This window comes from Colossoma macropomum, unplaced genomic scaffold (genome assembly GCF_904425465.1).
Source record: "Colossoma macropomum unplaced genomic scaffold, Colossoma_macropomum, whole genome shotgun sequence".
In the NCBI taxonomy this organism is placed as follows: domain Eukaryota; kingdom Metazoa; phylum Chordata; class Actinopteri; order Characiformes; family Serrasalmidae; genus Colossoma; species Colossoma macropomum.
This window is the reverse complement of record NW_023494785.1, coordinates 40,593,641-40,609,459: the sequence shown is the minus strand read 5'-3', so window position 1 is coordinate 40,609,459 and position 15,819 is coordinate 40,593,641. Positions and strand designations below refer to the sequence as shown.

General features: G+C 39.0%; 1 protein-coding gene across 1 annotated transcript in view; it reads right to left on the bottom strand.

The window, feature by feature from the left end:
• Window positions 1–15,819, bottom strand: part of atp1a3b (ATPase Na+/K+ transporting subunit alpha 3b) — a 43,445-nt gene that overhangs the window by 15,113 nt on the left and 12,513 nt on the right. The window contains exons 2-4 of the mRNA XM_036594838.1: window positions 3,100–3,219; window positions 1,265–1,324; window positions 79–282 (exon numbers count right to left, since the gene is read on the bottom strand). Coding sequence (XP_036450731.1) covers window positions 79–282; window positions 1,265–1,324; window positions 3,100–3,219 — 384 coding nt within the window. The remainder of the gene's footprint in view (window positions 1–78; window positions 283–1,264; window positions 1,325–3,099; window positions 3,220–15,819) is intronic.

Genomic DNA, 15,819 nt, shown 5'->3' with positions numbered 1-15,819 from the left:
TGCAGGACATCTGCTAGTCAGTTAATTGAAGACAGTGATAGAAATAACTATTAGCTGCAGCCCTAATGTGTGTCTTACATTGTCCCCGGCGGGTTCGTCCTCAGTGGCAGCCTGGATGGCGTAGGCCAAGAAGCAGAGGATGGCACCGATCCACAGTAAGATGGAGAAGCCTCCAAAGAGCTGTCTGCAGAACTTCACCCACTCTGGAGTAGTAGGGGGAGGGGTCAGAGCGTTCGGGCCATCTCGCTGCAGAAACTCCGCTGCCTTCGCATTAGTCAGACCCTAAAAGAGACAGAAGGAGAGTAAAAACTGCAGTTAAAATTATATTATTTATGTAGATTTTTGTCCATATATAATACACTTGCATTGGATGAAATGTTATTATTCCTACTTTGGACACAAAGCAGGACAATGACACTGCCACAGTCATCTATAAAGTGATCTGAGGCTGTTTGTGTTTTCTAGAAGCTGTTTCACAAACTGTATGTGACAATTTATTTGTACACCAATTAGGCATGACATTATGACCCCCTCCTTGTTTCTACACTCATTGTCCATTTTATCAGCTCCACTTACTATATAGGAGCACTTTGTAGTTCTACAGTTACAGACTGTAGTCCATCTGTTTCTCTGTATACTTTGTTAGCCCCCTTTTACCCTGTTCTTCAGTGGTCAGGACCCCCATGGACCCTCACAGAGCAGGTACTATTTGGGTGGTGGATCATTCTCAGCACTGCAGTAACACTGACGTGGTGGTGGTGTGTTAGTGTGTGTTGTGCTGGTACGAGTGGATCAGACACAGCAGTGCTGCTGGAGTTTTTAAATACTCTGTCCACTCACTGTCCACTCTATTAGACACTCCTACCTTGTCGATGTAAAGTCAGAGACGATAGCTCATCTGCTGCTGCACTGTTTGTGTTGGTCATCCTCTAGTCCTTCATCAGTGGTCACAGGACGCTGTTGGCTGGATATGTTTGGTTGGTGGACTATTCTCAGTCCAGCAGTGACACTGAGGTGTTTAAAGACTCCAGCAGCACTGCTGTGTCTAATCCACTCATACCAGCGCAACACAAGGAGGTGGTCATAACGTTATGCCCGATCGGTGTGTATGAAGTGCATGTAGCAATTAACCAGCTTATCTCCCTGTGGACGTGCTGCATTACAGTGCCACCTAGTGGACATTTTAAGACATCGACCCAGAATGAACAGATACTGGATGCATTTTTCTTGAGGGCAAGCATGTGTGTATGAGAGATACACTCACCTGAACTATATCCGTCTGGAATTTCCGGCATACTTCTTCTACGGACATCTTGTGTTCTGTCTAAATAAGGGAGTGAAGGGAAAGAACTTTAAACACAGAAATGTAAACAAAAAAGACTGAGGAAAGCTTTTTATGTGTGTTTTGACAACCAGGACATTTACTGAGACTGTAAAAGTACTGGACGACAGCAAAGCTTTATGAGAATTTAGAAAGCGTTTATGTGAAAACTTTTTTACAAGGGATGATTTCTGCCTCTTGGACTTTTATGGGCAATTTTGACCTTTATGAAGTCGTCTTTTTTCAACCTTACAAATGTAAGCAAGAGTCGCTATGATGTTTGCAGTATTCAGGTGTTGAGAATGCTCGCTGCATTGTTCAGTAGGTCTGAAGTTGCAACAGATTCAGAAATGAATCTAGATCTTTTAATCAAAAAAGCACTTCGTGTTTAACGTAAATCGTTCATCTTTGTGTCGCTGAGTGAACCCATGCCTTTTTAAAAAAATAATGTGTGGACTAATCTGTGGCACATCTGATTAGACAGCTTAAAATAAAACATCTCTAATTTTTTTTTTTTTTAATTTGTGCATTTTGGCCTCTTCCTGAACATTTCTGGGGCATTTTCTAAACAGTTGGCTTGTCACAATTATTACATACTAGCATACAAACAGATTATTTTAGTCAGAATTATTTTCCAAAGTTGTCAGCTTTACCAGTGGTCTGCTTATATCACAACAGTATGTTGTGTTGGGTTGAGGCATATAAAAGTCATATAAAATGTACATTAAAAATGTACATTTCTGACTGGTGCTGTAAAACTTTTAGTCATTCTCATCATTAGCGCTTTGCTAAAATGGGCACTGAAATGAGATTTGAGGCAAATTGGCCTCATCTTCCTTCACTAAAGCTGCTGTCAGCAAATGTGAGAGTTATAATCAGTTCCCCTCCACTGCTTTTTTAAACCTCTGTCGTCCCTTTCTTCCAATCCCTTCTCACACTGGTCATGTTTTAGGGATGAGTTATAGCACTGATTTTCTATTTTCGATCCAATACAGTGTATTATAAACGCTAGTATTGCAAGATGCATACTTTAAAGTCTTCTTGCGCCCATAAAGTTGTTCGTTTTAACGGTGGTCTGTTTATATCACAACAGAATTCAAACTTTATCTGCTGGGTTGAGGCAAATAAATATGAAAAAGAAAGCATAAAAGATATTTTCTTCCCTTGGAGACTTGTCATGGGTTTTATCAAAGCAATAGAAATTCTAATTTCTGATTGGTGGCGTAACCCTTTTATGGGGCAGCAATAATGTGTCTGTCGTCATTCGGGAGCTAGTATGTATTGAGAGCTAGGAATAAAGATCGCTAATCAGCCAGTTTGGCCACTTCAGGTTTGTACTTTAATATTTCAGTCGTGGGCTGGAGGTTAGGGAACCAGCCCTGTGACCGGAAGGTTGCTGGTTCAATCCCCTCAGCCGACAGTATGTGACTGAAGTGCCCTTGAGCAAGGCACCTAACCCCCAACTGCTCCCCAGGTGCTGCAGACAGGGCTGCCCACTGCTCCGGTCAAGTGTGCTCACTGCTCTGGTCAAGTGTGCTCACTGCCCCCTAGTATGTGTGTTCACTAGTGTGTATGTGGTGTTTCGTTGCACAAAGGGGTTAAATGCGGACGTGAAATTTCCCTGTTGTGGGACTAATAAGGGTCACTTAATCTTAATTTGCATGCGATGAACAAAAAAAAGAAAAATTAAAGGGACATATTTGCTGCGAGCCCCTGATAATCTGTGATGCAGGCATGTGCACTTGTATTTGTACACTGCGTGGGAATCAGGGTCTTACCAAGGGAACTTCCTTCTTCAGATCATCCAGATCCTTTGTCCCTTTCTTCTTCTTGTTGGGGGAGCTCTTATCATCTTTGTCCTGCGTGGTAGCCACGCGGTAGCTGTCTGACCGCCCATACTGAAACACAAACAGGGTATCCCGTCACTCAGGTCAGAAGAAAACAGCTATGCACCCACGAAAAATAACATACCCTCTCTCTCAAACATACCGCTGCTTTCTCCAAAATGGTAACTTTACAGGAGAAGGAAAAACCTACTTTACTTTCAATTCAAGTCAATGGAACCAGAATTTTTTCCAAGTCATTTTGGGCGGTTTCTTTTGGTCCACTCATCATGAAATTTACACACAATGTAAAGGGCAACAGGCATTTTCAAATGATGTCAAAAACTGAAAAAAAAAAAAAACTCCTTTCTGCTCTTTAACATCATTTCTCAGGTCTCAGGTTATGTTTCTAGGTGTTTCAGGTAAGTTCAGGACACACACATGCACAAAGACCTATGATGACTCATTCTCTTCATCAAAGAGCCTCTGATTAGATTTGCCAGTTTGTCTCAGTCTCAGATCTAAACTAGATGAAACGGTCTGAAGCACGGCGTGAACCGCACAAGCTCTCGCTCACACGTACACACACACACACACACACACACACACACACAGGTTAACCAAGTTGTATTGAAACGCTTTCATGCTTCAAAAGCACATTAATTGATGCGTGGTCTCTTTTTTGTCCTTTATCAGCACGAGAGATGAAAGATCAAACACGACCATCTCTGCTGTACGTGCGCTTGTGTGCGCGAGTTCTCTTTGGAGCCTAAATGAGTCTCGACAATAATAAATCTCATCATTAGCGCTTTGCTAAAATGGGCACTGAAATGAGATTTGAGGCGATTTAGCCTCATCTTCCATCACTAAAGCAGCTGTCAGCAAATGTGAGACTTATAATCAGGATAATTGTTCCCCTCCACTGCTTTTTTAAACCTCTTTCTTCCAATCCCTTCTAGCACTGGTCATGTTTTAGGGATGAGTGATACAGCTGATTTTCTATTTTCGATCCAATACAGTGTAGTACAAATGCTAGTATTCCAAGACTGATACTTTAAAGTCTTCTTTTGCCCAAAAAAATGAGAAATCTGTGATTTCTTCTGATGCAAAGTTAATAAAAACATATTTTAAAGTCTTTGCCTTAGCCTAATCCGCCAAACATATGTATACGTGTGTATTTACAAACCTATTACTGTAAAATTGTGCTCTCCAAGAGATAACATGTTTCAAGAAGTTAAACATGTTAAACTGAATTAACCTTCCATTAGATCTATCACTACGGTTGGAAAGGAAACGTATTACACGTTCTGTTGATTTTCTAAGTGAAATTGAGTTAAAAAACTGTATTTTTCTGTTAATTTTACCACATAATTTCTATTTATTTGCTGCATTTAATATTGGAGGAAACAAAAAAAGCATATAATATAAAATGTGCACAGGCCACATTGTATGTTTTTACTTTTTTCCCTTTATGTTAAATTCAGCAAATAAACTTCAATCGTGCATTTAAATGTTATTATTTCAGTCAAAGAACCAAACTTGTAATTTGACCAAACTTTTGCACACGACTGTACCTGTGTATGTCACGTTCAGGAGCTACACATTAACTTGCTGTACTATTTTTGCTCAAAGCACTTTAAGTTTCACGGAAACAAAGGTACTAAAATTGCTCAGCAAAGAAAACACTTTCGACTTCACTTTATGTAAGGATCGATTCCCAGAGCCGGAAGCATCAATACTTCGATGCTGATCTGTCCAACGCCCACCATGTGCGTAATTCTAGGAGCCAGGCAGAGAGTCCGTCTGGATTTGCTGTTTCCTCCTGGAGAAGGATCAGAGCCAGGATGACTCCCGTGTGGATCAGCAGGCCTATTTTAGGTGAAGTGGCCTCATTAAAAGCAGGAGGCTGACTTTAGCCTGACCACACTGTCTGATCAATATTGAGCCTTCAGGAGAGCCAGGACGACTTCCACAGAGGTGCTATTTTAGACTAGTGATGCACATCTCCGGGTTTTCTAGAGTCGACTTTGACTCTCCGTTCCTTCCGCTGGTGTTGACGGAGTCGACTCCTCGGCTCTACTTAATTTTAACCGAGACCAGAGCCAGGTGTTCTAACAATCTGTCCTACCCATCAAGCAGTCATACCGAGCATGGGCATAGCATTAGTATGGTGTAGCAACTTAGTGTATAAAATGTTTTATTATTTATCTGTTTTTAATGTTAATTCAGTACAGTTAATGTCAATTCAGTACAGTTAATTCAGCTAATATTACTACTCACCTCCTGATAGGGTGATTTTGGCGATCAAAGTATCCTATTTTTTCTATTAATGCTGGTAACGTTTCCTAATAACATCATTTAGGCTATCAAAATATCCTATCTACAGTTTTGTGTAGAGCTCTACCTATAAATATGCACGACAGTGAACATTTCAACAAGGTAGCACAATTAGCCAGAACACTGGTGATAAAAGGGATACAGTGTAGATTAAACCATGCAAAACATAGTCGACCCAATTTTTGAAGGAGCTACAGATTATAGTGGCAATAAATTCGTAGATTATACTAAGTCATATCAGGTAGTTTGACTAATGATTATATCTGATTAATATTTTAGCCCATCTTACCATTTGATAGGCTATTTCACTTGATGAGGTGCGAGGAGTGATGAACTATTGTGATGACTTTTCTGAAATAAAATTGTGATGACTTGTCTGAAATAAAAGCTACCGAGAGAAGTCTGTGCAGCCTAGATTAATCTGAGGATTATAACAAAAAGATTTGGTAAAAATCGGTTGAGTAATAAGGAAGTTGTGACCGATTTAATCCTGAGACTCATCATCTCTCAATTCAAGTGAACTTGTTCACAAGCGGATCTTGACCGCTCCAACATGGCGGACGCGCACACGTATCGCCTCAGATAGGCAACAACAATCAACGCGGCATCTAGGTATGTAGATCTATGGCCAAAACCAGCACGCCGCCGTTAGAAGCCCATTCATTCGTTTAGTATGTACGGTATAAATTAGTAGAACATGCGGTTTTGGACGTAAGAGTCGTAAGAGGTAGTTTTGAAGAATCGATTCTTTTGAAATCGAATCCCCATCGCTATTCCAGTCTGTTTTCAGTCCCGCTGCTGATACAAGGCAAATTTCACCTCCAGTAAAACACCCCGGCCCTCTTCACGAGTATGAAGGAAGGAAAGAAAATCTTTTTAAACGAGTCAGCTTAGCTAAACGTGCCTTTTTTCTTCAGACTGTGTAAAGCTCGCATTTTCTTTCAAGAAAAAGTGCTATTTTTGAGGGGTAATCTGAGCTTTAATATTTTCCAAATATGTATCCTCGACTGAAAAGATAGATTAAAAGTGTTTCTGTGAGCAGAATTTGTTCTAGTATTGTTTAAAGCAGACAAACTCACGCTACTTAAACTGAGACTCTGTCCCGCGTTACACTCGCCTCCGTCAAAATGTCCCTCGAGCCGATTTCCAAACACGGCAGACGACAGAGTCGAAGAGTCGACTCCAAGCGTTTCGACTCTCGGAGTCGTTTGCTGAGTCCAAATTATCATACTAAATAGTGTGCCAAAACCAGCACGCCACCGCTAGAAGTCAGTTCATTCGTTTAGTATGTACAGTATACATTTGTAGTAAACGCAGTTTTGGACGCAAGAGTCGACTCCGGGTCCCAGACGTGTTAGTTTTGAAGAATCGATTCTTTTGAAATCGAATCCCCATCGCTATTCCAGTCTGTTTTCAGTCCCGCTGCTGATACAAGGCAAATTTCACCTCCAGTAAAACACCCCGGCGCTCTTCACGAGTATGAAGGAAGGAAAGAAAACCTTCTTAATCTTTCTTCTAGTCAGCTTAGCTAAACGTGCCTTTTCTCCTCAGACCTTGTAAAGAAAAGGTGCTATTTTTGAGGGGAAATCTGAGCTTTAATATTTTCCAAATGCGTATCTTAGACGGAAAGGGTTTACAAGATAAATAGTACTATAAAAACTAAAACTTTTAATGTTTCAGATCGTATGTGCAGATGATGCCGTGACTGGCAGCGTCTCCCCACAAGCTCGTCAGCTTTAGCTAACCTAGCTAAGCTAGCTAACGCCACTAGCTACCTATAGCTACCAAAATCGCCTTTTTTGCCTCTGACTTCGTAGTTAATGTTAGTCAGGTTAACTAACAGCTTCTCTTCCATCACATATAGTCGTGTTTTCTACCTTTTTGTGAATCTCTGGCTTTTTTTCACCCTTATCCATGTTTTCTTCAGGCGCTGAGTGAATTAAAATCAAACTGAAGCAGCCTGACGGTTAAAACCGTTACAATTCAAAATGTATGCTGTGCTGTTCGTGAACTGGCTGAGCTACTTAAAGGGAAAGTCCACAATTTTTTTTCAAAATTTCTTTATTAATTTGTTGAGATGCACAACTGAGTTGTTGAGATGTAAACAAATAATTCATAGTGGTTTGATGTAAAACAAAATGAATTGTAGAGAAACTTGCTGATTTCTTTACAGTGGTGGTGAATGGAACCAGGGGTCGCAATGGCCACTCTGCAAATATATTTAAACATATATTTGTACATTTTATTTACTATCTGGAACACCCGGTGAACCTACACATCACAGGCATTGTTGAGTGTATTTGTTACTATTTCATGTACTACTTCTGAGTTTGTATTTGTAATATTAATAAAATGTGGAAAATCTAAAATATTAATAATGATGATGATATTTTGTATTATGACACCCTGTATGTACCTCTCTACCATTAATGCATTTTTAAAAAATAAGTTTTATGCCAAAACCTCCTCTCAAAACTCTCATAAAACAATGTCTCAGACATCAGGCAACATATTCATAACCATTACGTGTAATCATTTTATGTGAGGAAGCTTTTAGACGCATAAAATCTACAGCTACAGCTACGATCAATTCTGACTTTGTAAGTTTCTCAAGAACGGAAAATTTCACGAGACCACTTTTAGAAAACCGAATGACTGATAATTCTTAATTTTCTTCTAAAAATTGCATGATGAAACATTCTGTGTAATGATTTCCGTGCCTCAAGATTTGGATTAATTTTTTTTTGTATTGTTATGTCTTGATTTCAGTGTGTATATGAAGTTCTTAAGTTCAATCAGAATGAATTATACACCTCAAGTTAACCCTTACAAAAAATCCATAGTACTACTATAAGAAACTATACGGTTTCTATAGAGCTGTATACTTGTATAATAATTTATTTTAATATCCATACAGCCTTTCAGCTATAATACTTGTGCAGTATCCTGTAGAAAACTGTAATAATTTGCCATAAGACTCTTATTGGAACGCTTGTATCATCATTATAGATCTTTCTCAAAACACATAAATACAAAATATATCAATAAAATAAAGTAAAATTGAAATGTGCACATAAAGAGAAAAATGAAATACAAATATACTATATGTGGGTTGTGGAGATAATATGTGTGGATGTATGTTCTCTGTGTACTCTCTAGAGGTTCTACACCCTAATCATATTTCTAGACATCAGGTTATTTTACAGATCGCAGCATAAAAACTCAGACCAATCAACTGGCCTATTTTACTGTACAAGGACACACCTGTTAACACCCACCTACACAAGCGCACATATTCACAATCACATGTGCACCAACACACGCAGAGCGAGCCGCCAGGTGACACGGCTATAAAAAAAGAATGAGCAGGTGAGAAAGGGTGATGGATGGAGGGAGGGAGAGAAAGAAGGCATGAGAGGACAGATGGAAAGAGAGGAGTGTGGGGGTGGAAGGACTGACAGTATGAGAGAGATATCCACTGAGATATAGATTACTGTAGAGACAGGAAGGAAGACAAAGGTATATATATATATATATATATATATATATATATATATATATAGATATATATATAACTTGTAACAATGGAAGAGCCCTATTTGGTGCGATATAGAACCAATTTCAAAAAGGTTCTATATAGATATATATAGATAATAAAACCTCGTTTCTCCAAAATGGTAACTTTACAGGAGAAGGAAAAAACATTTTTCATGTAAGTCAATGGAACCAGAATTTTTTCAAATTCGATTTTTTAGTCCATTCATCATGGAATTTACACACAATGTAAAGGGAAACAGGCATTTTCAAATTATGTCAAAACTGAAAAACGTCAACTAAAATGGAGATACAAGGTTTTGTTCCGACAGCAGCAATATATATACATACACTGGTAGAATGTGTTGTATATGGTTCTGTATAGAACCTTTTTGAAATTGGTTCTATATTGCACCAAACAGGGCTCTTCCATTCTTACAAGTTTGGCATTGTACCAATACCAGAACCCTTTTTGGTGCTATATAGAACCATATACACAACACATTCTCTACGAATCTGAAGAACCATTTCAACATGCAAAGAACCATTTAAGCACGAAATGGGCACATACTCAACTCATGTTTCTAAACAGAACATTCTCTTTACTGAAGAACCCATGAACCATCTTTTTTGTGTTTGCTTGGCCCTTTTCATTTCTTTAAACCAAAATAAATAAGCTAGCTAGCTATCAAAGCAGGTAGCTAGCCAACATTAAAAACCCGTTATCCATTAAGTCAACCTCTACTTCACTTACTTTGACACATCCGAGTCATTCTTACTTCAGATCATAGATATATCCCTCATTATTAAAGGACATTTACAATTTTATCATTAGCTTCACAAAGACATCTACATTTACAAGCTAAGCTAATACTCTAGCTAGCTCCCATTCTAAGTGACTTAGCTTCCTGCCATACTGCACTTTTTAAGATCAGGATACAGTAAAAAGTTATGTAAAAAAAGTTATGTTTACTCTACAACACAATATGGGAAGTATGTGAATGTCTTAATTTGAGAATAAATTATGTTCCAGCCCAGCTAATATGCTGGAACTACTACTGTTCAGGTAGCTAGCAAGGACAGCCTCTATCTCCATGGCCACCCAAACATTATTTAAAAGTTTTCCAAAAGCCATTTAAAAAAAAAAAAATGTCTGCATAATTCAATTTTGAGACGTAAATGAAGTAATTCAGTGGTTTTATGTGAAATTGTTAATTCTAGAGGATTGACAGGAATCATTTCATTAACTGTATAAAAATTCCAGCAAACCTATACTTGTGTTCAACTTTTAAACTGTTGAAAATAGTGTTAAATGTGAAAAATATGTTTTCTTTGGGGACTATTTTGCCTTACAACGCAGTACATGCATCTCACATCAAGAATGGACTTGATAAAAATAAGTTTTAGGTCAAAATCATATCTCAAAACTAACATGAAACAATGTCTCAGGCATTAGGCAATGTATTTCATGTAGTAGCTTTCTGTAAGTTAGCTTTTAGAAGCATTAAATGCTTTGGCTATTTTCTGCTGTGTTTTTAGCTGTTTTCCTATTTAATGTGGCCGTGTAACATCATTAACCTCTCCCTACAACAGCCATTGTGTTACGGGACGGCAGGGAGGTGGACCAAAAGGCCAGAGGGGAAAACCCCCTCATTTAAGTGTCTTAAATGAATGTATTGAGGCGATGGAGTGTGAATTTGGTGATTGTGCACGTTGTGCACCTCTTTCCTTTTCTTTTCTTTTCTTTTTGTTTAAATACCCACCTGGGCTGTGAACCGTACCGGTCACCCCTCTACAAAGGTGTGACAAAGCGTTGCTGTTTGCCACCGCCTTAAGTAGAGGAGTCCACAGGTGTGCCAGGTTGGGCCTAATCAGCCCAAGGGCTTCTGGGAATTGGAGTTCCCTGAACTTATGGCACCTCAGGCTGGGCCCTTACACATTGTTACTGTAATACGCAACAGACAATGTAATAATTTTGTAGGCTATACTAATGTTTATTAATGTTTAAGGCTATGCTTCACAAAGTCATCTTCATGTACAAGCTAAGCTAATACTCCAGCTAGCTCTCAAGCTAAGTAACTTGACCAACTGCAGTACTGCACTTTTTAGGATCAGAATAAAGTAAAAGGTTATGGAAAACAGTTATGTTTACTCTACAACACAATATGGGAAGTATAACGTTATATTTGACATAATATAATATAATGTATTAGTATGTATAATGTGTAACTAATGAAAAAAAAAGAAAAATTAACCACAAACTAATTTTATTTTTTATTTTTTTCCTGAAAAAAATCTAAATCTGTCATTCCCCTTTAACATTTATATTTTATGCTTATTTGGCACAATATAGATGTATGCTATAAAGTACTTGAATATTAATAAGCTGTTTCAGTACACACATAAATGTTTTTACAACCTGCAATAAAAGTACTGAGTAGCTTATTTATGAGTTACTAATTGATTTACTATGTATTTATTCATTCATTCTGTAGTAAGGACAGTGTAAGAAGGAGAAGGTGGGGGATGAGGAGGAGGATTTGGTCATCTTTCTTCCTGTGTGGTAATTAGATATTGACCTGCTGCTCTGTCAGTGTGTGAGCTTGTTGCCGACGGCGATGGCATTTAACGCCTGATGGCTCTCACCAGCACACCACCTGCCCATTTTAGACTGGACACACACACACTGCCCCATCTGTCCATCCCCCACAGGACACTGCACTTATGTAAAAGCTCCTGTTACTGGTGCGCACGTGAGCTGGATAAACACTCAAACATTAATGGTGCCTTCGTCAATAGAGTCTGAGGAACTCCCTGCCTAGCAGCACCCTAGCAACCACCTGGGATACTACAGCGACCATGTAGCAATACCCTAGCAACCACCTGGGATACTACAGCAAAAATGTATCAATATCCTAGCAACCACCTGAAACACCACAGCAACCATCAAAGTGAAAAAGATCATGTTTCATAGTTCGTTAAAAAATATGAACTAACATGCATGTGTTTATTTCTAAATGAATGCAACAACATCCTGCTCAACTATATATATATATATATAAATTTTTTCATCTCTCTTTATCCTTTAAAATTAAACAAGCTGTTTATCTTAATGTGCCTGATATATGTAAATGAGCTCTGTTCTGATTGGCTGCCCTATATCCTGCCTCATTCAAAAAGCAATCCAGGCTGAAACACTTCTTATATATTCAGTGTAAAAGGACAGGGCTACACTGCTGTAGGCCACATAGGCAGATATATGTAAATGTGTCGTTTTTTGTGACATCACAGAAACAGTGAATTCAAAATAGGCTGTTTTTGCAGCTCAGCTTCCAAAATTAGTTTTTTCCACAAAATGGGCCCTTTCAGCACAAATGTAAACATTACTGCAAAGTGCAATAAAAATAAGACCTTCTTCATTTCATGGAGTGAACTTCATGTGACGTCCTGTGCCATGGTAACTGAACAGATGCATTAGGTTTGTGTGAAATGCTGCCACTGGCGTTTATACAGCAGGATCTCAAAAACAAAAGTGTATCATAAGAGTTATTTTAAACATAAAAATAGCTAAAGCGGAAAGAGGTTTCATGACTTTTCCTCAGGAAAAACCAAACATTCTGTCATGTGTGTAAGTCCAATGGAACGAATCTGGAGCATCACTGTAATGACTCCTCTCAGCAGAGATGAAAAGCAGAGAAATGCCAGCAGACACAGCAGGGAACCCAATTTACAGTGGCTGAAGAACTTAAGGTGAACCCTCAACTTTCAGCAGCCCAAACGAAGGCTTCATCGAGATGCCTGTATTAAAGTGAAATGTGTTGCCAACAGAGGCGGAAAATATAATGTATTAGTATATGTAATGTAAAAGTAATGATAATAAATGTACAAATAACTACAAACGAATTTCGTTTTAGATTTTTTTTTTTCAGAAAAAAAAAATCTTAATCTGGTCTCGGCCTTGACTCGGACTCGACTACTAAAAGTGTTAGTCTTGACTCAGACTCGATGTATCCCGATCTTGGTGTTGACTCGGACTCGGGTCTAGTGGCCTTGACTACAACACTATATCAAATCACTCTGAATGACTTTGTTTACATTATAACAATTGAATTATGCAGAGTATTTGTAAAATGGGTGAAATTAGTCAGTTAGCTCTACCAAAGAAAAAGAAAACTTCTTTTTTTAAGTGTTCAACCATTTACGGTTTAAATGCGAAGCACCTCATGTACTCAGACTGTAACTCACTCACTCATGTTTAGCAATCTGAAGGTTTTTCACAAGAGGGCGCTATTAGCATTGGTGCTGTGAATCAGTGACACTGGCTCCATACTTCCACAGTGACCATACTTTCACTTCTGTATAATTTCTTTGCACACCTCTGGTTGCCAGATTATGGCCATTTAACAACAAAAAAGGTTACTAATTACTAACTAATATGTAATTAATGTCATCATAGTCTGTACACAGCCTGGGTTGTGACTTTTGCTTTTGTGTATTTGACAATAAAAACATGAGGAAACTCAAATTTCCCAAGGTTTGCGTACTTTAAAACATCTGTGTTGAGTGAAATGAAGAAGTCTAAGGGCTTCCTGATGAAGTGCTTTGGAGAAATGATGCTCTCTTGATGAGTCACTCTCAGAACACCAGCCTACGGTCAATTAAAGTGCAGCACACACAAACTAATCACCCAGCGCCTCACCTCCAGCTGAGCACACAGAGAGGAGGAGTGATGAGGATGAGGGTGGATGAAGAGAAGAGACGTAAGGGTGGGTGTGTGTGTGTGTGTGTGTGTGTGTGTGTGTGTGTGTGTGTGCGTGCGCGTGTGTGTACACCTGCCGCAGATACATCTGCAATGTTACCTGCACTGCGGTGTGGAGGACGGAGGGGATGAGGAGGAGACTCACTCTCTCTCTCTCTTTCTGTATGTCTCTCTATCTGTCTGTCTCTCTCTGTATGTCTTTGTATGTCACTCTATCTCTCTCTCTGTCTCTCTATCTCTCTGTATGTCACTCTGTCTCTCTCTCGGTGTGTGTCTCTCTCTCCCGCTCTATGTCTCTCATTCTATCTCTGAGTGTTTCTGTCTCTCTCTTTATGTCTCTCTATCTCTGTATGTCTCTCTCTCTCTCTGTATGTCTCTCTATCTGTATGTCTCTCTATCTTTGTATGTCTCTGTCTCTTTATGTCTCTATCTGTCTCTCTCTCTGCAAGTCTCTCTGTATGTCTCTATCTCTCTCTATCTCTCTGTATGTCTCTCTCTATCTGTCTCTTTCTATATGTTTCTGTCTCTCTCTCTCTCTCTCTCTCTCTCTCTGTATGTCTCCCTATCTCTCTCTGTTTCTCTCTCCCTCTCTGTATGTTTCTCCTTCTCTGTATATCTATCTTTGTTCCACTCTCTGTATGTCTCTCTGTCTTTCTTTCTCCTTTTTCTTTCTGTCTCTTTTCTATCTCTTTTAATTTCTCTTTATCTTTCTTTGTCTCTTTCTGCTCTTTGTTTTCTCTCTCACTCTCTCTTTGTCTATCTCTATCCTCTCTTTCTCCCTCAGACTGATGTAGTTAGATGGAATCAGATTACAGTAGTGTTATAGTGAGATCAGCTCAGATGAATAGACTGTCCTTAATGACAGGCTATCAGTTTAATACAGTCAAAATCAGGACAGAGAAAAACAATAATAATAAATAATCATGGGGTGGCAAGGAAAGGCCATACTGCAAAACATAGCATCACAACACCTTAATAAGATACTGAAAATGCAAATTGCAAAAGCATGTTTCACACAAACAACAGATATTACAGAGCAGTGGTGAAGTTCCTCTGTAAGTCTGTATTGCCATCAGTATCTGTATTGTTTCTATGGAATATGACTTTCTGATTAGCTTTTGTATGTCGTAAGTGATGGAACTGGCCTTTAGAGAGAACCAGAGAACACAGGCTGGAATTACATCCAAGCACACTGACATTGACTGACTTGACTGACACACATACACACACACACACACACACACACACACACACACACAGCGGGCTGTTTCCTGAGCTCTGATCACTAATTATTGATGATCTTGTAACTAGAAGCCTCACTTAGTCCAGTGCGTTTGTGAGTGACGGAGAAGGACAGAGATAAAGAGGTAATATAAGTCACCAAATTAATGAATGAGGGCAATATGATGTGAAGTGTGTGTGTGTGTGTGTGTGTGTGTGTGTGTGTGTGCCTGTGTGTGCGCTGAGGGGCTAAACTCAGGGAATTCTAAGTCCTGCGTCATCTTTAGACCAAGTGAGTCATGGTGGAGTTGGCTAAAACGCACTGCGGCAGAGAGAGAGAGAGAGAGAGAGAGAGAGAGAGAGAGAGAGAGAGAGAGAGAGAGAATGAGCATGGTCATTAGCCTGGCTTAACACACAAAAGAAACGCTGATAAGGCGGAAAAACTCCAACGTGTGAGGTACACTATAAAAAAACCAAACATTTTTTGATGTTTTAGCTTGAAAAAGTTACTTAACTGCCTTAAAATTAGTAAACTGAATGTCAAATAATGGAGATCCAGATTCTTGTCCTATTAATTTCGTATTAGAAGTCCAATTGAATCAATATGTTAAGGCAGCCTGGCAACTAACTTTTTTTAAGTTAAAAAAACATTTTTTTTTTATGGTGCACCAACCACAGTGGGCACGGTTGTGTATCATGAAGCATGATTCCTTGCTTAGCCAGGTATCTTTAAACTTAGCCCGACTAAGTTTAGACTCAGTACTAACTAAAAACAGTTCACATCTAGAAACTACGCTGCAAGAACATTCAACCTATAGCAGTTT